The sequence below is a fragment of the Chelonoidis abingdonii genome, chromosome 9, assembly GCF_003597395.2.
Source record: "Chelonoidis abingdonii isolate Lonesome George chromosome 9, CheloAbing_2.0, whole genome shotgun sequence".
Lineage (NCBI taxonomy): Eukaryota > Metazoa > Chordata > Testudines > Testudinidae > Chelonoidis > Chelonoidis abingdonii.
The window spans coordinates 70,696,677-70,723,029 of record NC_133777.1 but is presented as its reverse complement, the minus strand read 5'-3'; the positions used below and the strand labels follow the sequence as shown (position 1 = coordinate 70,723,029).

Genomic DNA, 26,353 nt, shown 5'->3' with positions numbered 1-26,353 from the left:
CCCCCAGTTCTGCCCCCCCCCCTGCCTTGTAATCCCTCTCCAGGGTCATCTCCCACCCTCCAGTCCTGCCCCCCCCCCAAGCCTTGTCATCCCTCTCCAGGGTCATCTCCCACCCCTCTGTCCTGCCACTCCCCTCCCCAGCCTTGTCATCCCTCGCCAGGGTCATCATCTACCATCCCTCAGTCCTGCCACCTCTCATCCAGCCTTGTCATCCCTCTCCAGGGTCATCTCCCAACCCCCAGTCCTGCCATACAGCCCCCCCCCAGCCTTGTCATCCCTCTCCAGGGTCATCTCCCACCCCACAGTCCTGCCATACACGCCCCCCCCAGCCTTGTCATCCGTCTCCAGGGTCATCTCCCACCCCCAAGCCCTGCCACCCCTCTCCAGGGTTGTCATCTCCCACGCCCCAGTCCTGCTACACACACCCCCGCCTTGTCATCCCTCTCCAGGGTCATCTCCCACCCCCCAGTTCTGCCACCTCCCCCCCCTGCCTTTTCATCCCTCTCCAGGGTCATCTCCCACCCCCCAGTTCTGCCACCTCCCCCCCAGCCTTGTCATCCCTCTCCAGGGTCGTCATCTCCCACTCCCCAGTCCTGCCACACACACACCGCCCGCCTTGTCATCCCTCTCCAGGGTTATCTCCCACCCCCCAGTTCTGCCACCTCCCCCCCAGCCTTGTCATCCCTCTCCAGGGTCATCTCCCACCCCCCAGTTCTGCTACCTCCCCCCCAGCCTTGCCATCCCTCTCCAGGGTCATCATCTCCCACCCCTCAGTCGTGCCACACACACAGCCCCACCCCAGCCTTGTCATCCCTCTCCAGAGTCGTCATCTCCCACCCTCCAGTCCTGCCACGCACACCCCCAGCATGGTCATCCCTCTCCAGGGTCATCATCTCCCACCCCCTAGTCCTGCCAACCCCCCCCCCCACAGCCTTGTCATCCCTCTCCAGGGTCATCATCTCCCACCCCCCAGTCCTGCCACCCCTCCCCCCACCTAGGTCTTCAGCCCCGCCCTACCATCTCTCTCTAGCATCAGCAGCCCCCCACCACCACCCTGTTACCCCCCAGGGTCATCACCTGCCAGGGGCCTGCCCCTTCCAGCCCTGCCATCCCTCTGCAGGGTCATCAGCCCCTCCCCCCCGTCCTACCACCCCAACCAGTGTCATCACCCTTCCCAGTCCTGCCACCCCTTCCCAACCAGGGTTATCACCTCCCTCAGCCCTCCCACCCCCCACCAGCATTGTCAGAACCCCACTCCATTCCTGCCACCCCTCCCTAACCAGGGGTATCATCCCCACAGTCCTGCCATCCCCCTACCAGAGTCATCAGGCCCCTATCCGTGCCTTCCCCGCCAACCCCCACCAAGCCCTGCCACCATGCTATTCCAACCAGGGTCATCAGCTCCCCCAGCCCAACCACTCCATTTCCCCAACTGCCCCTTATGCCACCCAGCCAAACACTGATCTGGTGTAGGCACTCTGGCTGTCAGGAGTGATGGGGCGGGCTCACATGGCGGTGTCTTTGTAGCTCAGTGCATGGAGGGGTTTTATTGCATGATTCTCCTGGGGATGGGGGTGTGCCAGGCTGGAGGTGGTGTGAAGACAGTTGGTCAGGAGGTGGGGTGGCTTGGAGAGAGGGGCCAGGAGCTGATGCGATGCCAACGGTGAAGGGCAGAGTTGTGAAGGGCCCTGAAGGGTTGGGGCAAGAAGCTTGAAATTGGTGCAGTAGAGGAGCGGGAGCCAGTGAAGGAAGTCAAGGAGGTGGCGGTGACGTAGTGAGAGTGCTGGGCAAGGCAGCCTTGTGGACTGAGGAGGGTGACGTGAGTGAGATTGGGATGTCTGGGAGTCCGCTCAGCCAGTACAAATCCTCTCATTCAAAATATGGTGCAGGCTCGGCCCTGGTGAGAGGTCATGGGCGGGAGTCACAGGCTGAATGACCGCTCTGGACAACTGGGTTAATTGTGCTCATGTCACAAGTGAAATGAGCTTGGTAATCTCAACTAGTGAGTGTCTGGCCACATCACAGAGTCATTGCACATAACGACACAATTAGAAGTCCCTGCTTGTGTGACAGACTAGGTCAGGGAGTGTTATAGTCAGGAATGAAGTGTGTGTTTTGGGGGGGGGGGAGTTGGTGGCAGACTGAAACAGGAGTGGGGAGCTGCATGTCATAACAGATGGATCAGCAGAGCGGAGGGCAGGGAACACTGGAATAGCAGGGGGTCCTGCAGGTCAAGATCAAGGTGGCTTAGTGGAGTTATGGGGAGGGGGCGGGAACATACCTGCCTTCCTCATCAGAAACCCCGTAATTCATCCTGTAAAAGCAAAGTGGGAAGAATGCAGCCCTGTGATGCCTGCTGGGTGAGGTACCATGGATGGATTGACCTTCCAAGTGACATGCCTAATGCATGGAAGGAGCTGGCAGCCTGCTCAGCTGAGTATCCACTATAGGACATGGTTTGGAGAACAGCTGTTGAAGTCAGACACTCTTTAGCCCCCATCAGGATCCCCCCAGCCCTCTGTTACTGCGCGGTCAGGTTTGGGGTCTTTCTTTTAGGATGATTTGATTGGTATCAAAATTGGGATTTTTTAATCTTGGGAATCTTACAATGAATGGTTAGGTCTGTCACTCTTGGTGTGTCACCCCCTGCAACTGTTGGGAATGGTATGGCCCATGCAGATTACTCCCTCAGTGAGTGCTAGAATAGACAGAGACAGGAGTCATTCTACCTCTAACAGTGGAGAGGACTGGCAGACAGACAGACAGACAGACTGCTGAGAGAGAGAGAGAGAGATCTACAAATGGTTCTCCGAATCCCTCTGCGCAGAAGTACCAGCTTCACCCCAGACCACCAGCCCTTGATGGAGATGTCCAGTCCCACCACGCTGAAAATGGAAGCGAATGTGCTAGTTATGGGAGCAGACAGCGTGGGGAAATCAGGTGAGAACTTTAATCACCAAAGGAAGAGCAGGGAGAACATGGGAAATTTCCTAGCTGGGAGATCCCTGCAGCTGGGGAAAGCTCCCCCAAGGGAAGCGATATGACTGTGAGCTAGATTGTAGAGACTTTAAAATCAAACTGGACAAAGCTTGGAGAATATGTTGTAGGGAACAATCCTGCCATAGCCAAAAGACAGCTGAGATGGGACCAGTTTGGTCTATTCTGTCAAACAGCTGTGATTCCAAATGGGAAAGCAGAGCGCATCCTCTGAGACAAGGGAGTTTCATGATGGGTATGTTCTGTAAGTGAAAATGCTTCCTAGTCGGTTGCAGTCCATTGAAATGCTGGCTTGGAAGAGTTCCTGATCTATTCATTGTTTCTTAGCAAACCTGCTGGTTGGACAATGTGTGAAATAAAATAGAGACTGTTCACACACAGCTCAGTGAGAGTTTAATGGATACAGAAATGGAGAGATGGCTCCATTGCAGAGCAGGCTATCCATACCAGGCTGTGGCTGGTGCTGAACTGGGCTCAGGGTATTAATCACTCCACTTGGGTTTGCAAGGGAACTAAAAAATGTCATTTTCCCCCCGTTCTCTTCTTTGTAGCCTTGACGGTGCGTTTCCTTACCAGGCGATTCATCGGGGAATATGGAGACATGGGTGAGTGCCATGCTGGGGGCTTGCATGTTAACATCCTCTTGTCCTTGTGGGGTGTGAATTGATCAATTTGGAAAAGTCCTGATTTGCATGACTGGTTCTCTGTGTGGGATTTGGCTGTTTCCTGAGCCCCCTCTTTTCTTCTCCAGGGCTGTTGCCTGCTAGCTTAAGAGTTAAATCTACTCATTGGAACCAGTTTGTGCATTTAGAAGCGTTTCTTGTAGAGGTGTGAGGAGCTCCTGTGTGACCCGCGTGGGACAGCTAGTGGGGATGCAGGTGCAAGCGCACTGACTGAAGGACAGGAGGGAGATGGACACCCCCGCAGGTTGGGTTACTGGACGGCAGACTCTCTGGCTGAACACCAACATGCTAAGTGTGGCTGGTGCCTTACGTACAGCACAGAGGCCATGGTCCTTGCACCCTGGAGGCTGATCTCCCACCTGGAGGGGAGGGTGCGTGCAGCAGGGAGGCAGTGTTGTCATCGAGAGGACACAGCTCTGTGGTTGTCTGTGATCGATACATGCAGTGATCTTTGTGCCTTTTCGCAGAATTCATCTACAGCCACAGCCTGGCAATGGAGGGCAGAGAGATCCATGTCCACATATGGGATGTCCCTTGTTCACAGGTGAGGGGCCTCTGCTGCTGCTGTCTCACATTCTTGCCCCAAGGAAAAACTATTCCCCTAGCTAAGAAAACCCTGAGGCAAACCGTGGACTTGAAGCATCAGCCAAACCGTAACCCCTGCATCTGACTCTCTCCAACCATGACTAACCTTTGGGCCAACCAGCTGTCCACTGGGCAGTAGACAGTAAGACGGGGGAGGGGTGACATGCAGGGGAATTCCCCACCCCAGCTCACCCCTGCTCTGCCTCCTCCCCAAGCACGCTGTAGCTGCTTCACTTCTCCCGCCTCCCAGGCTTGCTGGGGCAGGGAGCTGCTGCATGGCTCCCCGGGCCAGGGAGGGGAGCTGCCACGGGGGTGGGGGGCGGGGAGAGGTGCCTCAGGGTGTGGGGGGGCGGGGAGCTGCCGCAGGGCTCGGGGAGGGGGTGGAGCAGAGGTGAGCTGCGGTGGGGAGCTGCCGCACAGCTCCCCCGGTGGGGGCGCCTCAGAAAGGAGTAGGGGGTGGGGAGCTGCCACAAGGGGGGCACCTTAGGGCGGAGGGGGGAGTTGCCGGGGGGGCGCCTCAGGGCAGCGAGCTGCCGCAGGGCACGGGGAGGGTGCAAGGTGGAAGTTTCGCCTAGAGAGCGAAACATCCTTGCACCGGCCCTGCCTAGTGTTGGTGGACTCTGCCAGGTCTCGCTCCTCCCCTTCCCTTTACTCGGAGGTTGTTGCTCTTCTCATTTCCCCCTCACCTTCCCTGTTCTCTTCTGCCCATTAGAGTGTTTCTCTCTGGGGAGGATGTGACTGCCTGTCCAAAGATGAGGTGTGCTGCATCTCTGCCAGCATGGAGTCAGAAGCCTCCAGCTGCTCTTGAGCCTGGATGCTTTGCACAGAAGGGCAGTAAGGTGCTGCTAGGTGCAAGCACAGCCTTCTTGAACCAAACTGGTGGAAGGGCCCCTCCCCACCCCTCCTGGGAGTTGGAGGTGGCTGGGTTTGGGTGTAGGAGGTTAGGTGGTAAAAACCTTTACCTTTGGGTTATGAGTGCCAGTCTAGTTTGTGGCCCTGTGCTGGCCAAGACCAGAACCAAAGTCTCTCTCCTCTTACAGCTGTTTCCAGATGGGGTTGATGTGACTGGCAGGGTCACTACCCAGCTGCAGTTGACCTGTATGTTGTTCAAAGGGGAATGTAGGAGCTTCAGTTTCCAGCCCAGCCGGATGATTGTGTGACCTTTGTCAGCACTAACATCCTCCCCAGAGACTCACTCATTTATCAAACTCCACCCCATCTTCCTGTCCCATCTCTCCTTCCCCAGGATCGGGTGGATGACAGTTCTGCCAAGGAAAAGCGAGTCCAGTGGGCAGATGGCTTTGTCCTAGTCTACAGCATCTGCGACCGTGCCAGCTTCAATGTGCTGCACCCCAAAGTCCAGGTTATCAAGGCAGCCAAGGAGGCTCTAAGCCAGGAGAAGGTGCCCATCGTCATCGTGGGCAACAAGCGGGACCTGCACCACCAGCGGGCAGTCTCCAGTGAGGAGGGCCGGCTCCTGGCGCTCTCCATGGACTGCGAGTTCTATGAGGTCTCTGCAGCTGAGGCCTATCATGGGGCACTCATGGTCTTCCAGGGGCTGGCAGAGCGCATCTGCGAGGCCAAGCTGGCACTGAAGAAGGGCACTGGGATCCGCAGCATTGTCAAAAGCATGTCGGCTGTGTTTGCTCGGAAGAGGACGGACTCACTCTGAGCTGGAGCCGGTGTGTTACTTCCCCACGTGCTGCCAGCTGGAAACACCAGAGTGCCCAGCCTCCTTCAGTAGACTAACCCCTCCCAGTCCAGTGACTGTGAAAAGAGCCATGTAGTCTATTGGGGGAGTCAAATGGATTCCCCCAGCCTCACACCTGAGAGCCTCAAGAAAATGGCTGAATCTGCCCCTGCTCACATATATACCAGTGCAACCTGGGGCCTTTATAATTCAACACGTAGGAGTCCATACTGTCCAACCCCAGGGGGTTGGGCCCTATTACACAGTTACTAGCATGGTGTCCAACCTAGCTATAAATGCGCCACCCCTTACTTTGAGGAGCAGATTCCTCAGCCAGGTAGTCTGAATTTTATGTATATTACAACAGCATCCAGAGACTCCAGTCAGCACTGGGGCCCCGTTGTGCTGAGCTCACAGTCTCTCTTAGTCTTCACTCTAAATAAGCCCCCTCCCAAATATTGGAAAACACCAGAGCATCTTTCTGCTGCTTCTGGGAGTATCTTACCTCCCCCAGTTCCTTTGGTGGGGAGCTGCCACTTCCTCTCAGTAAAGATGAGTGGGAAGGACCAGCTGTCCCCAGCCCTTCGTTCCAATCTCAGCTGGGAATCTAGGAGCAATAACTTGGGCGTGTGGCTGTTTGTATCTGTCTTAGGTACTTATTATGGTCTCTATTACCATAACACCTGAGCACCTCACAAGACTGCTGTGAGGTGGGGCAGTGCTATTAATTCTTTTTTACAGAGGGGGAACTGAGGCACAGACACATTAAGTGACTTGCCCAAGGTCACACACAGTCTGGTATATAAGGGAATTGACCCCTGGTCTCCAGAGTCCCAAGCTATTTTGCTGACCCATAGACCCTCCTTCTTTCTCCTTCACAGGGAGGTGGTACTGGGTAATGCTCCTTGTAAGCCTCTCTGATGCTGATGTGGTTCTGGAGTGGCTAATGGGCACAGTCCCCACATACAGAGGGTGGTGTCTGTGTCTTCCCCTTGGTGTTTCTCAGCATCTCAGATGTTTATCTTCAGCAGACACCAAAGCCCTTGGGATTCAGGGAACGTTGTCAGCCTCTGGTTCTGTCCCTCTGTGCAATCTCGACTAGTTACTGAGCTGTCACGGTGCCTGGCGTTGTCTGTGCCGACCAGCTCCTTCTCCCGGTTCTTTTGCTGACAGCAGAGGTTTCTGTTGTTTATACAATGCATTGTCCATGCATATAAGATTGGAGACTTGGCTGGTTTCCAGGACTCCAGACTCTAGCGTGGGATCCAGTGTATGTTAACCCGGTCCCTGCTGGGAGCCACAGTTTGTCTGCCCCTAGCTGGTCACTGGGCAGGGCCTGTGAGTTGAAGGAAGGGCTAGGTTTTTCCCACAGATGGGCTGAAAACCAGTAAAATTCCTCTCTGAATGTGGAGCGGGGTCTCTGCTCCTTCTACCCCAGCACCAGGGCTGTAAAGGTTGAGTGTAAATAAGAGGGTGCGCCTGTGTAAATAGTGATTTCTACTGCAATAAACCCCCTTTGTATAGGAAGCTCCTGGCTCATCACGTCTGTGGTTTCTGTGCAGGGGAAGGGGGAACTCACCTCTGGAGGAGGTGGCTGAGGAGAACTGCCTTTTGGCCTAGCTTGCCCTGGATGTGACAGACCAAGGGCAGAAATCTGGGCACCTGCTGCAATTTGTCTAAATCTCCCTCTTGCTGTACTCCCAGGCCCTTCACTATGAATCCAGCACACAGTCAGCTCAAACTTGTGCCTTTCGCTGGCAGCCCAGCTCATCCAGCCGGTTTGACAGCCATCCCTGAGGAGCTGGACAAACTGTTCTTTTCTCCCTTGGCCTTTGTACGCGGCTCTGGTTGGAATCGGAGTGGTATGGAGCAGCACGTATACGATGAGCTGTGTGTGATTATGATTGGGTTGGCATTGCAACACGAGGGGCTCAGCCCCTTAGGACCGTGCCCCCCAACCTTGTGCTGCTGCGTGGCACTAGTCAGATTTTAAATGGTTTGGGGTTTCAAATCAAACTCGCGAGAGAGCTGACAGAAGGCAGAGCCTGGCTCAGGCTAACTGTTGCAGCACTGGAGGATGAGTTGGTCTGTCCCTCTGTCCACACTTACAGAGCGGGGCCCATTGCCTGGATCTGCAGAATCCTCAAATGTCTGGGTCCTTCAGCTCTCTGGGTCTGGCCCTGGGAGCCAGGGCTCTGGAAAGCCAAGCTGTAGGAGCGGCTGCTGCCTGAGCCTTTCTCCATACAGAGTAGTGAAGAAACACTACAGCAGCTGTGCTGCATGACTGTGGAGTGCAGGCTAGGGGAGACCAGGCAGGAATCTCGGGTCCCTGCTGTACAGCAGCTCAGCAGAGAGCTACAGTGGGAGGATGTTTGCCTGCCTAGGGCTGGAAGGTGGCCACAGCAGCTCCCAGCAGTGAGGACAGGACAGGACAGCTATGTCTGGCACTGCCCTCTTGTTCCACGTCTGCCTAGGTTAGTCACATCAATTGGGGCAGCCCCAACCCTCCTGCAAATAGTCACCCCTCCATAAAGACAGAGAGCTGGAGGGGAGGAGCATTTCTAGCTAGGCCCGTTCCCTCCCATCACCTAGTGCGTGGGCTGGGGATAAGGTTGAGGGTGTGGGCCAGGGGGATCCCATCTGATAAATGAAAGGGCCCAGCCTCCAGCCTACTGGAGGTTCAGACCCTCCTCTCCCCTCACTGCCACCCTGACACAAACTCTCCTTTGCCTAAGGCCAGGAAGTGTAGGGCACTAGCCAGCCTGCCACATGGCACTGACAGGTTGGGGGAGCTGGCACTGAGTCAGCAGGAAGAGCTGGCATGGACTTGTCACAATATTGCAGAACATGCAGCCCTTCCCCAGCTGCTGGAGAGAGCAGCTGGCCCCAAAGACCCAGATGCTGCCTCCTCTGCCGGGACCATACACAGCACCACCCTGCCCTGTTTACAGGCTCATGGAGAAGCCAGCTCAGCAGCAGCTCTGCCCCAGCTTATGTCATGCTCTTTGGGCTGCAGCCACCCCCAGCCCCTGTCTGTGGCTGTGCTGTTGGGATCAGGTCTTTGGACCTGTGCCACCCCCACCTAGGGATGCAGGGACCAAGATAGTTGCAGTTTGATCCATTTTACTGGGGACGGCCTCAGTGGCACAATCTCACTCACCCAGAGGAAACGAGCATACCAGGCACTAGACAAGTGGGGAACTTTTATTATTGAAGTAAATAGAAGAGCCGGTTGCTCTGATTGGGGGATGGGGAAACACACAGCTGGGAAGGGGATGCAGCTCACCTTCCTGCAGGGAATCTATCCGGATACAAAGCTGCTCCTACAGAACAGGAAGAAAGGGGCTCCAAGAGCTCTCCAATGCCATAGACTGTCTAGCACATGCCTTGTTACTGACTCCACAAAGCCCTACCACCAACCACATGGAGGGGCATGGAGATGGCCTGGCTTCTGGGGAGATCTCACCCATGGATCCTGCCCCTGGGTCTCAAGTGACTTCTGCAGAGAAGACTAGGCCAGAGGCATGATTGGCCTGCGTGGGGTAGGGTTGGGAAGGAACAAGGATGGGAAGCCATGTTTCCCCCTCATACATTTATAAAGCTGCTGTACTATGGCCCTGGAAGGAGAGGGGCTGGTCTGCTGCAGAACTTGGCTCCCCGAGCCTACAGTGCAAAGACAAGTCTCCGCCTCAGCTGCTGCTCACACAGGGTACGTGCCCCATAAGCCCTACTGAGCAAGTCCCAGCCGTAAGCAACATGGCATCCCAGCTCCTGCCCTTTCATGCTCTCTTTTCTCCCTCTTCTCCCCCCTTTTCCTCTCCTCTCTGCTCCCTCTACCCCCTCCTTCTCCTCTCCTCTCTCTGCTCCCTCACATTAGAGCCTGCTTCTTTCTTCATTTTCCTGCTTCCAGTCCTCACATTCCCACTCAGGAAACACTCTCTTACTGTGTCACTGCCATTCAACCCATCACAGGCAATAGGGGTGAAATTGCCCCCCACCCCATACTAGGGCTTGCTAATTCCATCTGCCTCACAAGGCAGTGTGGGGGATAAAAGCAACCCAGAATGACACATATTGCAAGCCATGTAACTATAGGGAGCAGTGAACCTGGTGGAGAAAGGCCATCTTTGCTAAGGATTCAGCACTTTGTCCCTTCAACTGAGGGCTGAGAAGGATAATACAAAAGCCCTAGGAGCTCTGCTGGTAAAACCAGCACAGACCAGACCTGACATTCCTGATACGGCTGCTGTAAAATACCAGCAGAATTAGAGACCGAGGACCCTCTGTGACCTCATTTCAGAAAGAAGCCAACAGGGCACAATCCTATTTCTTTCTCTGTGGGGTCACCTTGGAGGGATGGACAGTGACACAAACTGCAAACCCTACCCTCGTTTTACCCCCATGACCATGGTAATACTGCATGACAGGCCTCCCCACTAAGCAGGGCCTCAAGGCAGTCTCGGTCTCCGTGCCAGCTCCTTTCCGGGCAGACACTCAGAAACAAGCCTGAACGACACAGCCCGCTGGAAAAGGGAATGAGCTGGGACCGTCAAACTCATTTCATTCCTGGCCTCAAGCTGCACTTGACTCTGGTGCCAGAGGTGAAGGTAAGTCCCCATCCCTCTCCCTTTGTCTGTGCCGGGGCTGTGCAGAGGGAGCACTGCTTTGAGATTAACTCCTGAGGGTCCTAATACTGAAACCAAAGCATGATACTCGACGAGGTGCTAAGGGCAGCAGGTGCAGGCTGGTATGGGTGAAGCAGGGAGGGAGTGAGCTCCAGCCCCCGCCCCCACTCAGTCCTTCTTGAAGGCCATGGTGTAGAGGTTGCTATAGTTAGCCCTCGTGTACACAGGCTCCGGGCTGTAGCGGTATGAATTTTTGCTCACCCTCCTGGTGCTGAGCCTCTCCCTGTAGGGGGGGAAGGCAGATTTGCGGGACATGGGGTAGTCGGGCTCGAAGGTTGGACTCTGCTGTGGAGCGTGGCGCTGGATGGAGCTCGGCTGCAGGAAGAAGGGATCCTCCAGCCCCAGGAAGGAGAGGGGATAGTGAGCTCGGTTGGCTTGCCAGTCTCCTTGCAGCTGGGATTTCTCCGGGTATGGGGGAGCCACAGGCCTGGAGCCCTCCTGACTTTGTTGTGACTCAGGAGGAGGCTCCTTCTCATGCGCCGACTCCTCCTTCTTTGCCAGCACCCTGGGGAGCTGAACAGCGAGAGAACACATGTTAACCCCCCACCTGCCTATGGGTGGCCTGAAGCATCACCCTACCCCTTGGCCAATGGCTGCCAGAGGGAAATCTGAGTACTGAGGGATCTGCACTTAGCTCCTGTCTGCTCTGCACCGTAAGTAAAGGAGCCCCGACACTTATCAGAAGAGTTTCCATTTGCCCCCATGTCTGGACAGAATCCACTGCCACACTGTCCCCACTCCAGACGTGGCTGCATTTCAATGGTGCGGCATGTGCAGGAAGATGCTATGGAAATAAACAGAGGAAGGGAATGACTGGCCCTCCATCCTCTGCCCTCCTTCCCCACTGTTCATTCCCAGATAGGGGGAGGAAACCAGCCCCGCAGCCCTGCTCCAGACCTGCTCAGTGAGGCCAAGCCTCCCCATCCCCTTGGTGGGTTCAGAGTGTGAGGGGGCTGCATGATCCTCAGGCCAAAGAGGCCTCCATCTGGACCATGCTGCCCAGAGGGAATTAATCCCTTTAGCTAAATCCCCGCGCACTGGGCAGGGATGAGGAGGCTTCACTGCAGCTCTTACACACAGAATTCAGCCCAACCTGGCAGGAATAAAAGGGCTAGGAGGGGGCTGGGGAGCTGGCACAGTGGCCTTGGGGGGTAAGGAATGCCAAGACTGCAAAGCATGGCCCCCGCAGATGCCCTCCCTGGCCTTCAGCATCCTCTCTGCTTCCCCTGCAGGAGACGGGGCAGCAGGACCAGCCACATCAAACTCATTCTCTGCTCAGTGGGGGGCCCCTGTAGGGTTAGCTCCCCCTCCTCATCCCACACATTCCTGCTTCAGACTGGAGCCAAGCAGCCTTCCTGCCCCCTCCCCTCAAGTGACTGCTCCCAGCCTACGAGGTCACTCTGCTCATGGGACAGCATACCAAAGGGAGAGCGGCACACTGGCCAAAGGGCCCATGGTGGGCCTCAGGACCAACTCAGGTCTGGAGATACTGCAGTGCTGCTGGGCCCAGACCTGCCACCAGACTCTGCTCAGGCTCCAAGGGACCTGCAGCTGACCCACCCCTCCCCCTCAGGCTCCAGTGGATTCTTCCCTCCTCAGGCCTGAGGCTCCAGGGGACCAGCTATACTCCCCTCCAGCCCTGCTCAGTAGCCAGGGGATAGGCTGCTGCAGTGGCTGGGAGATGCAGTGATCAGATCTGCAGAGGAGCAGAACTAGCTTCTCTAAACGGTTGATTCTGACTTCTCTCTCCAGCCATGTGGGGCACCGGACCCCAGGTTCAGGCCCCTTAGCTTGGGTTGTCTCTTGCTGTCCAGATGAAGGATGTATTAGATCTAGTTGTTCTGGTCTTGGCTGCGTCTGGGATTTTCCCTGCCAGGCTTTTCCAAAGGCCCCCTGGCCTCAGCGGTGGAGACCCAAGAGGGCTGAGGGTTCCCCACCTAGATCATGTTCTGGATGGATTCTTAGCAGCTACTGGGACCAATGTAAGGAGGTGCCTGTGCTCTTGCTGGGCTGGTGTTTGCAAGAACCCACCTCCCCACATCACCACTCTGCAGAGGTGGCCCCTCCCTGCCAGGCACCTGCTCCCTTCACTCTGCAGAAAGAGCACCAGGAGAAGACTGCAGAGCATCCCCTGCCACCAGGCAAGGGCACCTCCCATGATCCTTCTCCCTCCCACCTCTTGGGGCAGTGGCATTTTGAGTCATAAGTATAGTGCACACTGGAGAAAGATGGGACCCCAGGCCCGCACTGGAAAGCAACCCATTCCGGGGGACCCCTGCAAGCAGGGGACCGCCTTGTCCATGGACTATTACTGACAGTCAGAAACGCTGACCAGGTAAATAGGTGCCAGACACCAGCACTCCCAGTGGGGCTCTGCACCGGGAACTGCTCAGGGGGCCTTGTGTCTTTATTCACCAGCACACTGATCTGACAATACTGCCTGCTCCTCAACGGGTCCTTCTCCCTGCCCCTCCCAATCTCTCTCTTCTACCCCTCACAAAGCCCTGTATCCTTGAGGCTACTCAGACCATACACCCATCACGGGAGCTGGGGCTCCTGGCCACTCCTGCCCCACAAAGCAGAAAAGTCGACTCCAGACAGGTCTCCAGGGGGTGGGCAGTGGAGCTCAGTGGGTTCAGGGGGCACTCTGCGTCTCCATGGACACATGACTAATGAGCTGAGAGCCTTCGGTCAGGCCAGGGGGGAGGCAGGAGTCAGCTGGAGGGGAGGTGGGTCACTCCTTGAACTTTCACCTTGCCAGCAATTTCTGGTCACAGACCCAGACTCTCAGTTGGGATTTCCTAGGACAGTCCACGTGAGCAGCACTTCGGGGGCCTGGCTGCAGAAGTCTGTCCGGCGAATGGAAGGACAGATCCCACATGCAGTATGTGGCTTTTGGGCCAGCCAGTCTGAGAGGCCACATTAGCTAATGGGTGTGGCTGTGCACCTCACAGCTGACTGGCAGTAGCCTCTGCTTTGGGGCTCCAGACAACGCTTTCCAGTGACGCTCAGTCATGACTTTGGCTCCACTGGGGGAAGAGGGCAAAGGACTGGACTAGCAGGGTGCTTTAGGTCAGGACTGATGGGCACTGGCACAACTGGGTGTGAGGCGGCCAAGGCTGGGGTGCATCATCAGGGCACCCCTCTGCATCATGGCCCGTGTAAGCAAAGCCAAGAGTCCATCATTTCCCCAAGCCCAGGGAGTGCCCCTGCTCCATTCTGAGCTGAAGGCGCCATCTCTAAGATAGTCCAAAGGAGCCCCAGACTGGCAGCGACTCTGCAGCTCTAGGGGCCCTTGGTAGGATTCTCAGCAGGGAGGGGCTCCAGCCAGAGGTAGGGGAAGATCCAGGCCCCAGGCCAGAAGGGGCTGATCCTGGCCAAGAATGTCCTGCCCTCACACAGCCCCCTCTCTCCTACAGTGCAGGACGGGAGCTCTCAGCGGATGGGATAAACTCACCGGCACGTAGTGGGAAAGGGTCTCCACTATGCTCCCAGTAACGCTGCGCAGGGCATCCCCCAGAGTGCCAACCTTCTCTCTGGCTATGGAAGTTGCCTTGCGGGGGGTGAGTTGGAGCAGCTCCCCAGCTGTCCCCCAGGCAGCAGAGGGGACCCTCTTCATGTTGGAGATGGTGGAGAGATAGGCAGTTTGTAGGCTCTGGGCCAGGCTGCCCAGGAGGCCTGGAGTCTTGGCATCCTCAGCCATCTGCAAAGAGAAACATGCTCAGATGCTCTGGTAAGTGCCAGGCACAGCCCATGCTAGGGAACAGCAGGCCCCAGGCACCATCTCTGTCCTGCAGCCCTGTACTTCCCTTTGAGTGCCCCAGACCCCAGCAGCCCAAAGACTGAACAGATGATTTGGAGCCAGTGCCCTTGGCCTTGGGCTGAGCAGCCTGCATGGGGGCTTTATCCTGTTATCCCTCGCCCAAGCCCCCAGGCCTCCAGAGACAAGACAAGCCCCCACCCCAGCTATTTGGTTTCTGGGGGATGTTTGTCCAACTCCCCTGAGAGTGGGGAGGGCAAAGGTGCAGGGGTCTCACTTCCCTTCTTCCTTGTCCCAGTAGACCTCTTATTAGGGGAAAGCTTCCACTCAGCCATTTCCACCACTTGAACTCCGAGCCAGGTTCTCGGTTCTGGTCTGACAGCACAAAGCAGCTGCGAAGCCAGTGGATCTAGCCTCCCAAGGATTCCCCTGCAGAGGTGAACCCATCCCTAGCTTCACCAGTAGTGGCTCTATGCCATCCCCTCTGTGCCCAGTGCAAGGCCCTGTGCCCTCTAGGGCAAAGAGGGGTGTAGCAGGCATCCCTACTCACCAACTAGCCCTGGCTGCCTAAACTGCCCCCTAGGGCTGTGGGCCGAAAACTGGAAGTGTGAGCAGGTTCCCCTGCTTCCCACCCTTCACTGCAACAAACACAGCTCAGCCAGGCCAGAGACTCCAGGCCTGTGCATCTTACAGGCCTGGAGGCTGCTGATTCCCTTTTCAAGGGTAGTGGCTGAGGACAGGGGCCTCTCCAGAGCCTCTGCCAAGTGAGGGAGGCTAAAGACCCTCACTTCCTGCCCCTCTCCCAGGGCTTCCAAACCCTCAGGTTGCAACAGCCATCTCTGCACCTCCACCTGGGAGGGCACAAGCAGAAGGGACCCTTGAGAGCCGCCCAAGGTCCTTGGGAATAAAGACCAAGTGGCAGAGGGGCACGGGGAGCATGGCCCATGGAATCACAGTGGCTACTAAATAGAACTGTTTCCCTTTATGTGGCAGTGTTGTCTAGCAGTTATTGCAGGAGGCTGGGAGCCAGGATTCCTGGGTTCTGTTAGTAGCTCTGCTACCGACTCCCTCTACAGCCTTGGGAGAATCACACTCCCTTCCCTCCCCCACCTCCCTGAGCCTCAGCTTTCCCTCTGTATCTGATCCCTGACCATACTAAGGGCCACAACTGCTGCTTTGGCCACTGGACAGGGCCTGCAGAGGGCTTGGTAAAGATCCCCCCGCTGACCCATCAGAGCAGGTGTGCCCCTCTCCGTACGTCACTTGCTTTGGTTTCTTCTTTCTTCAGCTCCTCCTTCTCTTGCTCCTGTTCTGGCTCCTTACTTTGCTCCTTGCTCAGCCAACCAGCTGCTGCATTCTGCACATCATACAAGACCTGCTGGGCCTTGGCTGTGCTCTGCCTGGCCACAGCACCCTGCAGCGAGAGAGAGCAGAGAGCCCCTGCTCACAGGCGGGACCTCGCCAGGGCCACCATGGAGCGGGACAGCTGCTGCATTGAGGCTGCACTTGGGATTTCATGACTGCATCCTTTGTGCTTGTCACTGGCTCCCGAATCCAGGTGTTTCCACAGCCCACCCTGGCAATGCATGATGGCCAGCACAAGGCTGAGTCAGAGTTCAGTGCCCCTCGCCAGGGCTCCAGATTCCCACAGAAAAGCTGAGCTCCATTGAGAGCCTGCAGGCCAGCAGCAAGGGAGGGGGAGCTGCACTAACACACAGCGTACCACAGGACCTTTCCATGTGAGGGCCTAACCGTGCTTCATGCCGGGCAAGCCACCCCCGAGCCATGCCTGTTGCCACCTGCGCACGGGGGACAGCGCTGCTGGGGCTGCTGGGCGAGGTCTGGTGATGCTTTGCAGGCTCAGGTACTACAGTGAGGAGATGAATGCTAAGGGGAAAGCCTAACAATAAATACGTTAAAATGCCAACATTTCCTGTCAGCCTCCTGCGCTAGAGCTGAGGGACCCGCAGGGAACACTCACCCACCACTGACATGCTGCCTCATCTGAGTGCAAAGCAGCAGCTGTTTGACTCATCCATAACAAAGCTGCACAACAGTTTAGGACGGAAAGTAGAGAATTCCAGAGCCATTAAAAACCACAGGGGGGATTTGGTGAGTCGAGATGCAATTACCCTGGATGGAATTTGGCCAGAACACAGGGGTCAAAACCCTAACTCTTTCCAAAAAAGTGACTTAGATCTTTAATCACCATAAGTGGCCCAGTCCTTGGGAGTTAGGTACCATCCGATTCACTCCCCTAACACCGCCCCCCCGCAAGCACAGCACCTCTCGTGTTATGCTGGGGCACTGTGGTCAAGAGAATCCTCTAACGAGTCACTCACACCCGTCCTTTGCAGCAGCTCCATGTTCCCTGGAGATCTCCCAGCCAACCCAGGCCAGCCCTACTTAGCTTGTGAGCTCTAACCGGACTGAGTGGCTTGCAGGGTCCATTCTGGGTCAGAGTTGTAATCGTGACGGGACGTCCAAGGGTCAGAGGACATAGAGACACACATAGGAAGAAATCCCAAAGATGGCAGGGGGCTGTGGGGTTCTGGTGGGGTTGAGGGTGGTTTCTAACCCCAGGGGAGCAGAGTGGCGAGACCGTGGGTTGGAAAGGGGCTTTTTATTCCTGATTTTATCTGTGCTTCCGCTGGGACCTTTTGCTCTGGGAAGAATGTTATGTCAAGACCATTAATTAACATTCTAAATTTAGAGCTAGTTAAAAATAATCCAGCCTGCTAGCTTGGCAGGGGCCTTGCGTGCACTGATGCCCCAGAGATTATAAGGGGCCAGGACCCTGCCTGCTTTGGAGGGAGCATGAGCAGCTAGCAGCAAAGCATCAAAGCATGAGCCAAAGAGCCACTTGGCTCTTCCCATGGTGCAAGCAAAGAGAAATACATTCACAACTGCAATGCCCAGTATCCTGCTCTCCACCAAGCATGAGACCCTGAAAGGTACTGGCCTAGCTCCTAGACAGGGCAGTGGGGATGGGCCTCAGCAGTTAGAATAGGACATTGGGTGGCAGGACACCTGGGTTCTGTTCCTGACATGAACTTGCTGTGATCTTGGTGACTTGGGCAACTGTGTCTCAGTTTCTCCTCAGTGAAATGAGGATAAAACCCCGTCCTACCCTGCTGAGAGACTTAACTGATTAGAGTGTGTAAAGCACTCAGAAAGACTTGGAGACAGAAATAGACAGATGCAAAGATGAGAAGGGCATAGTATAATTTAATATTATTACTTATATTTACTTCCCTGTCTCTGTGCTAACATCCTTCATAGTTCGAGATGGGGATTGTGCAGTAACAGCTGCTTAACCAGCAGGGGGCCCCAAAGCACTGTTTTTGTCTAGGTCCTCCATTAAACATTGGCTGTCCTTTGTGGGGCTTGGGATCCAGCAGCAAGCTGGACTTTTTATAGACCCAAGGGGCTATGTTTTACGGCAGATCCATCCCGGCACTAAGCTGCTGCCAGGATCCCCAGGACTGACTGCAAGAGGTTCCCCTTAGCTGTGTTATACAGGGCGGGGGCACTCACCAAGCCTGGAATCCATATGGTCAGCTCCTGCCCTCTGGCTCTAGTGCGCTGGATGGTTTTGGCTGTCTGCTGGTAGGCACGGTGGGAGATGATACTGGCCAAAGCACCAATCCTGGTGAAGGTGCCAGGCTGTGGCTGGGAGGGCGTCACTTCAGATCCATGCACCCTTGTGGGCTCATGAGCTAGAGGCAGAGAGGCAGAGCCAACTGGGAATGGGCATGAAACCAGTATGGGGAGATATGGGAACAACACACATGGCCTGGGATTCACCTGACCAGCTCTGCACCCTCTTTCCATGGGAGACGTGGCATGGAACTGCTCTCCTGGGATCTCTGGGGGCAGAATTCTAGTGGTGCACAGGAGCAGGTCTCTGCGTTGGAACTGCCCCGCTACACCAGATGTACAGCAAAGGCCCATACAGCTCTGTTCAGCGTCTGGCACTCTAGAGCTTTCATTTCAGAAGCCCCTTTTTCAGCCCTGCATGCCTCCCCCTCAGCCCCAACCACCTAGCCAAGTGCTGCACGTTGCTGAGGAATAATCAGCCCCATTTTCTCTTCTTTCAGGCTACTTCTACACTACAGGATAAATTCGAATTAGCTTAAACCGATCTTATAAAACAGATATTATAAAGTTGATTGTGCGCGTCCACACTAGGCACATTAATTCGGTGGTGTGCGTCCATGGTCTGAGGCTAGCATCGATTTCTGGAGCAGTGCACTGTGGGTAGCTACTGTAAAATAATGAGGCCAATAATGTCAATTTCTGTCCACACTAACACTATTCTGATATAGTAATATCGATTTTAGCATTACTCCTCTCGTTTTGTAGGAGTACAGAAATCGATTTAAAGAGCCCTTTAAATCGATATAAAGAGCAGTGTAGTGTGGACAGGTGCAGCGTTAAATTGATTTAACGCTGTTAAGATTGGTTTAACAGCGTAGTGTAGACCAGGCCTCAGGCTCCATCTGCAGGAGGCATTTGACTAGGGTGACAGTACCACCTAGTGGAAAGCTCAACAGCTGGCGCCTTGAGAACAGGTTGGTTGCAGGAGGCAGATTGTACTTCCGTTGGAAGAGCCCATCATGTGGGGCCCCTCGCACAGGTAGAATCACTGGGCCATTTACTGTGTCTGAGGACATAACAAGGAAGAAGGAACAATAACCTGCCAAGAAGGATATTCACAGGGCCACCCCTCCCTCCCTGTTGCTATTCAGGATACCACCAGGGGATCTCCCAAGCAGGTTAGGTAAGAGACAGGAGGCTCTATCCTACCCCAGTGCACATAAATCCTCACACGTTCCCATGGAGGCATCCGCCAGGCATGCGGGGAAGACAGCACAAAAGGGACATTCTCCCTTGGTCCTGGCCAGAACCAGCCATAGTGCAGACAGGCTGGAAAAGCTGCCAGTGCCCCTCAGTCCTGAATGGCAGCAAACTCTGCTAACCTGGTGCTGGAGCCCTTACACAGACCTGCTGAGGGTCCGGACCTGGAACTCCCACCCCTCCCCACACTACCCCAGGTCTGCATGTCTCCTAAGCAGAGGCCTGACAAACCCACTGAACTGGGCAAACTTCACTGTGCTGTGACCCAGGCAAAGGCCACCTGAGCCATTTTCGTGTGAATCCGATTTGAGGCCAGGTCTCCCCAAAGGGAAAGGCATTAGCACCGAGTGTCCCCCTCCCACTCGTGACAACATCCACTGATGATTGAGGAGGCAGGGTTACCTGGCTCATGCTCCTCTTCTGGCAGGAGAAACTCCACCAGCTTCTCTAGCTGTCCCAGGGCTCCGTCTACCCCAGCAGCTGCCATCTGGCTAACCTGGCTGCTCCAGGTGTATTCTGCTGTGTTTCTTACTGTGCTCTTGGTCAGCTCATAACCCTCAGCAGTCAGCCCCAAGACCCTGTCCAAGGTGCCAGCTATGGAATTGCCAATGGTGCTCCTGGCACTCTGAATGGGGGTGGAGATGGAGCCCTTCAATTCAGATGCAATCTGCATGAGGAAAAATGGAGAAGAGACATGCAACATGTTCCTGTCACCCAGGTCTTGCTGCGGGAAGAAACAGTGACCAATGGAACCCAAAGCATGGCTGTGTGTGGAGGCAGCCCCACAGGAGAGGAGCATCCGCGCCTAGATGGTCTCACTCTGGGTTGAAGGATGCTGAAGGGAATGGGGCATGCAGAGCAGCATGTCTGGTCTGCATGTCTTTAGCAATGACCCTAGGCCCTCCATACACTCACCTCTAGCTGTGGCTGACTCTCTGGGGACCCAGAGGAGACCAGTGGCTCCTAGCATGTTGCCCTATTGGCCTCAGAAGAGCCCATCACCACCCAGTTATCACCCAATGGAATCAGGGAATGAAGCCAATGCCCCCTCTGTCCCATGAAAACAGAGCTCTCCCCTGGGAGATTCATGGGGTAGGAACATCTAGGAATGGATGGGTCCCCTGGGGTGGGGTGGCAAGAATGGATGGTTCCCACCGGGGGTGGGGGGCAGGAATGGATGGGTCCCATAGGCTGATGGGGGAGAGGGGTTGGGTCCATTACTTACTTTCTCCACTGGGTACTGAAGGGCAGGGATCTTCTCCTCCAGGTGATCCAAGCCCCTACAGGCCAGGATGTTGGCAGCTGTGACTGAACCAGACAAAGCCTGGATATTAGCATGGTGATAGGGGGCTCTGTGCTGCATGGAGTGGGGGTGGATGACTCAGTAAGGGGTTCCCTTTTCTGTGTCAGTGCAGATCCTGATATCCCACCAGACAGCTGGCAAGCACTGTGCTGCAGGGAGGGGTGCAGGTGGCACAGTAGATGGCACCTTTGCTCTCTGAGTCAGTACTAAACAACGCCCTAGAGCAGTGCTGAGGCTGGGGGTGGTAGGAAGGGGGAAGTGCAATACTTCAGAAGAAAACTTAAGTGCAATGCCCTGGCCCCTCCTCCGCAACAGGCTGAATGAGTTCATACTGTTTGGAAAGCGCTTGGATGGTGCAGGCAGGCAATATAGCTGTGCTAGTGCTGACGGATTCTACCCTCCCTCTGCCTTGTCCCCTGGCGGCTGCATCAGCACCTTCCCGCTCCACACCTAACCTGCTGTGTCCTGGGGAAGTGCAGGACACACAGGGGTCAGAGGGGACAATCAGAGGGGTGTGGCCAACTCCACAACAGACTACAGCTCCTGCAGGCCTGTGTCATGTTCCCTGTTAGCGCCCATTAGGAAAGATGCCTGGCTGAGTAGCTGAGCTCTGGCTGGAGGCTGGGTGCATCTGGGGCTTTGCAGCTCCCTGGCCCTGGCTTTGGCAGGCCGCAGCCAGTCGGGGAGTTAACATTGGGAAAGAGCTGGGAAGGAGCCAGCTGGACAGAGCACTCAGGCCTCTGCTGAGCTGCTGACTTTGCACTTTCTTTCCCCCGCCCTTCCCTTCCCCTCCTCCTCCCCCTCCCCACTATGGGAAGGAATCAGGATGATCTTGGAGCTGCAGACAGGCCTGGACTTGACCCTTCACTGATTTTCCCACAATTCATTTCTGGAGATGCTGCAGGGGCTTTTTCTTTGGGAAGGGCTAGAGGGGTGACCAGACCCTACTAGCAGGTCTGCCAGGCCCAGACACACTGCTGTGAGGGTCAGGGTAGATCCTGATGTTCCAGATGTGTCCTAGAGAGAGGAAGGGCTCTGACTCGGAGACTTGTGTCTAGAGCACAGCAACAAAGGACTTAAACCAGCCCAGGCAAAGCTTGAAGCCCAACCACCCACCTAAGCCTCTGTGGGAAACGTTTAGCACATGTCTGGGCACTGTTCATCCTTCATTAACCCAGTACAGGGAGGGCTGACAGTCACAAGTGCAAACTGAGGCAGGATAGTTACGAAACTTGCCTCAGGCCACGGAGTGAGTTGATGGCAGGGCCAGGCATAGAACAAGGTGTTCTCAACTCCCAATCCTCTGCTTTGGCTGCTAGTCAGAACCTCTCCACTGCAGCCTTCTTTTCCCAGGCAGGGGATTCTCTGTGGCCGCTCCCATGTGCTAACAGTCCCTGGTTCTCACATGCTCCCCGTGCCCCACTCCCCTGCGACTAGGAAGAATCCAGACTCACACTGCGGCTCCAGTCTGCGCACCACAGGCTCCATGCTCCACACAGCCAGTGAGCTGGCCCCCTTGACTCCTCTCTCATAGGCCTCACACACTGATGCCACGAGTGGGTGTACCTCTTTGGTGCTGGTGTACGTCCTCTGAAGGCTTTCGCAGGTTGCGTTCACCACTGGCAGCTGCAAGACCCTCTGCAGCACATTCGCCTGTGCTCAGCAAGAAGGGGACAAGTTAGGGGACCGTGCACAAGAGAGAGCCCTGCAGGAAACGCTTGCTAACATGGGGGCAAAAATCTCAGTGACATCATTTATGTAGCAACGGCCAGACAGGTCTCCCCCATCAACTACAACAGTCAGTGTCTCAGCTCCTGCTGCAGCTGTGAGAAGGCACCCGGGGATTTGTCTTTTGTTTCTTTGCAGCAATCAGGATTGGGAGTGGGGGGTAAAGACGTGTTTATTTAACCCTCATCTCTGTGCACCCACTGGGACCTTACCCTGAGGCTCTAGCACATCCTGTCACCATAGTGGTGTGTGAGGTATAAGATCCCGAACAGAACAGAAAGGAGGTGAGTGGGACAATCTGTGAAGAAACAGGATGGCCCCATTTCAGAGAAACACTCTCTGTGGAAGAGCCCTCCCATGCGCAGCTCACAGACAGCAAGTTGGAATGCCGGGCACTGCATGCCTCTGCCCATGACCTTGTTTGCATGGGCTCTGCAGTGTGGGGTAATAATGCTAACTCGCAGACAACAGTCAGTAAGACATTACAGCTGGACAGAGCTCTCTGAACTGAAAGCACTGTTAGAACATTGTGCTCATACAGAGCAAGCACTAGATGTCAAGACATTCCTAGTAAAGTGAAAACACCTTGGCTCTGCCCCTTTACCCCTGGCCCCCATCACCCAGTGCAGCATATGAGTCTGATCAGGACATTACGAAGTGGAGAGGTTCTCCAAGTCACCTCAGTGTGGGAGGAGGAATGGGGTAGATTGGGCTAATCAACACTTGGTGAATGGCGGCTATGAGGCAAGTGCTGTTTCTGGAATGCATGTTGCAGAGTAAGAGGAGGTATTGGGGTTTCCAGTGATTTCCAGGGCAGAGGGAGGGGGAGGCGGGGAGAGTGTCCATATTTGGATTGGTCCCCATATATGTCCTGAGCTGATTATAGGTCTGTTCATACAGTAAATCTGGTGGTTGATAGGATTTCCAGGGCTAGCAATCACATAACCCCTACACTGAGGCCATCTCAAAGGTTCTTTACATATGTACTGTATTCTTAGCATGGTAGCAAGTTTGTGGTCCATACTGAAAAAGTGAGTAAGGTCAGTCACTGGGCACAGGGATTGTTGATATATAGGCAGTTTAAAGGATCAGAGTTAAGGTTGCTTCTGGACTTTGAACTACTAAGTTTCTGGACTTTAATTTTTTGGGCTTCTTTGGGTTTTGAGGAGACGAGGAAGCTGGGTTTTTTAATAACTACAATTTTCTAATCATGTTTAATTTAATTGATATTTACAATATTGATTGAATCAAAGATTTTGTCTAGAATTTTTTAGATTTTTTTTAAGAGAAAGCATTTAAAAACACAGATCTTGCTAAAGATTATCACAGTTTTCTTCCAGCAGACACTGCATATTGCTCTAGTTACAGATCTGTGGCATAGATGATACAGATTTGTTCAACAGAACACAATACAGCATAATATTTGACTTAAATATTCCGCTGGCAGCATTAGCAACCTACTACTCCTCAAGCCAGGCTGATGTTGCTCATACACAGCAGTCTTTGCCTCTCCACCTCTTGCCCACACTCACCTCTGTGCTTCCATTCTGCATTTTCCGGCTCTTGTTTGCTGCCCTCATGATACATCAGTCTGGAAAGCAAAGTTCAGAGCCTAGTCAAGGAGTTCCCTGGAAAAACAATGCTGGAAATGGTCTCGCTGCCAGTCTCTAGTCAGTCAAATGGCCCTGATGGAGTCTCAAGCTGTATGGTACATTATGACCTCTTGCATCGTAGACTGGCAGGGGCAGAGAGCTATGCTGAAACAGCACATGCCTCAGGTGGGTGAGACCTGGTATTGCTTAACTGCAACCCATCTATCCAATTAAGCATCAAAATTGGTGATTTGAAGAAGAGTCCCAAATGATCTTCCTCAGCTAAACGCCTGCAATACAGGGACTCAAAGAAGAGGTTGAGAGGCATCAGCAAAGCTCGGGAACCCAAAACTGGAGTAACAGTCCTGTGAGCCAGGGCTCTTGGATTGCAGAGTTGGGGGATGAGAATTCAGGATATGAATAGCAGGGGGCGCTGAGCGTCATGATTGAGGTGCAGCAGTACAGCTGTGCAGGGTGGAGGTGGAGGATTGCGGTGGGGACGGCAGGGGCATTAGCAGAACTGTGCGAATAACCCAGGATAAGAGTAGCAAGAGATGCAGCAGGTCAGGACTGAGGCACACTGGCAAAGCTGAGGATAATGGTCAGGGCTGGGTTAGATGGTGCCGGGGTGGGTCAGGATGGCCTTCTGACATCCCCTATTGCCACTTCCAGCACAGATTCCTTCTTTCCCAACCGATTAAATGCAGAACCATTAAGCAGAACTGCTTCGCCAGCTGTCCCCTGCACCTCCCTAGCATTCGGGAGATTGTACACTAGGCATATGCCTGCTGTTGGATACTCACGGAGCAGCAGTTGGACGCTGTCATCAGCAGGGTGCCAGGAGCTGAGAGAGTTCGGTTGTGCGAGCCACAAAGCAGATCCTCTGACAAAGATGCGTCTTACCCCAGACAGTACCACCACAAAGCCCCACCTCCCAGCTGCACGGGTCAAGGAGTCTGCGAGTTGCTGTGGTAACATGACAAATGGCTCCCTTGGCCATATCAAATTCAAAACAGATGACTGCGTGACCAGTCTGGAAAATGCCCACCCCCGCTTCTCATTGCAGATCCTAGGAACAGAGAGACAGGACTTGCATCTAACCCAACCCTACCAAAACAACCTAACAAATGGGGAGAAAAAAATCCCGCAACATTAACACCTAGAATGGAGCCATGAGCAACAGGCAGCCTGGGGACAGTCAGGAAGAATAAGTCTTGCTTGCCAGCCCAGGTGGCTCTCGCTGGCAGAGTGACAATGTTGGTGGATGGATGGAGTACAGTAGGGCTCACATATTTGGGACTGAAACTGTAGCTCACAAAATCTTACTTGAAAACTTAATTCATTGGACAAAGACACTGCTGTGTGGATTGAAAACAGGCTAAAAGGAGAAAGATAAAAGGAATGTATTGAGTTGGGGGCGGTTTAGTGGGGAGCACAGAGATCGTGGTTATGACTGGATTTATTTAACTTCAGTTGGAAGGGCACATCAGTACAATTCAGACAGACTGAGTCAGAAGGAGTGGTGAATGCCAGAGGACAAAGAAATAATGCAAAGGGCCCTAGTGAGGTGAGAAGCGCAGAGGTACTTAACGGGAGGGAGGAATCCAGGGGTCAGCAAAGGCTGAAAGATACCGGTTGTTTGCAGACATGATGCTGGGGTGTCTTGAAACAGCCAGCAGCAGATGGACCGGAGAGGCTCCTTGCCACCATAGGAGAAAGCCCTCTACTTGCTGAGTGGCTGCTTCATGCTTCCAGCTCCCCCAGCCTAGCAGATGGGACACAACAGTGCAGATCCTTGAATACCCAGAGTTTCACAGCCTCCCTCAAGCTGGATAATGAGGGAGGTGGGAATCAGACACATACACAGACCCTGCTGACCCACCCACTCACCCTGGTTTGGGGGTATGGGGAGCAAGTTCCTAGCAAAGATATTCCCAGGCAGACAGGGGTATGGGGGAATCAGAGGCTGAGCCTTGGGGAAGACGCATTCCCCATGCTAAAGGTGGTAGAGTGCACAGGGAGCAACCTCCCCCACCCCCGCCCCCACACGCACACCTCAAGCTGCATGAGGCTGGCACTTCTACCTTCCCCGCACCCCATGGAGGTGAAAGGGGAAAGGCAACATAACCCTGTGTAGACTTTCCAGGCCATCCCCCTGATGAGTCATGGCTCTCCAGACAGCAGGGCAAAGGGCAGCAGCTGCTCCAGAGCTGCAGCTCATGTATTTGGCAATGGGCTTCCTGCTGGATCTTGCTAGCTTTAACTAAAAGAACAACTGACCTGAACAGGGGGGAAGCATGTGGCTGAGCCTCCCTCCCTGTTGGCCTTATTAGGAATTAAGACACAACACAACCTCTGCCCTGCTAAATGTCTTCATTTCATATCCCTCTCCACCCTACTGCAGGGAAAAGGCCACCCCAGCACTGTCCTGGCCCTCTGGCCCTCCTACCCCCGCTGCAGCACAAAGGCC

At 54.7% G+C, this 26,353-nt stretch overlaps 2 protein-coding genes across 3 annotated transcripts; one reads left to right on the top strand and one right to left on the bottom strand.

The window, feature by feature from the left end:
- The first annotated feature begins 2,688 nt into the window (after positions 1–2,688).
- LOC116840110 (ras-related and estrogen-regulated growth inhibitor-like protein) lies at positions 2,689–6,258 on the top strand. Its single transcript, XM_032806495.2, has 4 exons — positions 2,689–2,940; positions 3,549–3,602; positions 4,148–4,224; positions 5,512–6,258. Exons 1-4 carry the CDS (start codon positions 2,802–2,804, stop codon positions 5,935–5,937), a joined length of 696 nt encoding a protein of 231 aa, XP_032662386.1. The 5' UTR covers positions 2,689–2,801; the 3' UTR covers positions 5,938–6,258.
- Positions 6,259–9,156: 2,898 nt separating this feature from the next.
- Positions 9,157–26,349, bottom strand: PLIN1 (perilipin 1). Of its 2 annotated transcripts, XM_032806512.2 has the most exons (9): positions 24,687–26,349; positions 23,824–23,882; positions 22,018–22,216; positions 20,486–20,568; positions 19,663–19,927; positions 17,938–18,119; positions 15,659–15,814; positions 14,098–14,343; positions 9,157–11,153 (listed from the first exon to the last, which is right to left on the bottom strand). In XM_032806512.2, the coding sequence occupies exons 2-9, from the start codon at positions 23,869–23,871 to the stop codon at positions 10,749–10,751; spliced, it is 1,584 nt and encodes a 527-aa protein (XP_032662403.1). In that variant the 5' UTR covers positions 23,872–23,882; positions 24,687–26,349; the 3' UTR covers positions 9,157–10,748. The 2 variants fall into 2 exon arrangements, with proteins under 2 accessions (XP_032662403.1, XP_032662404.1); XM_032806513.2 differs by lacking the exon at positions 24,687–26,349 and having other exon boundaries at positions 23,824–24,509.
- Between the last annotated feature and the right edge of the window lie 4 nt (positions 26,350–26,353).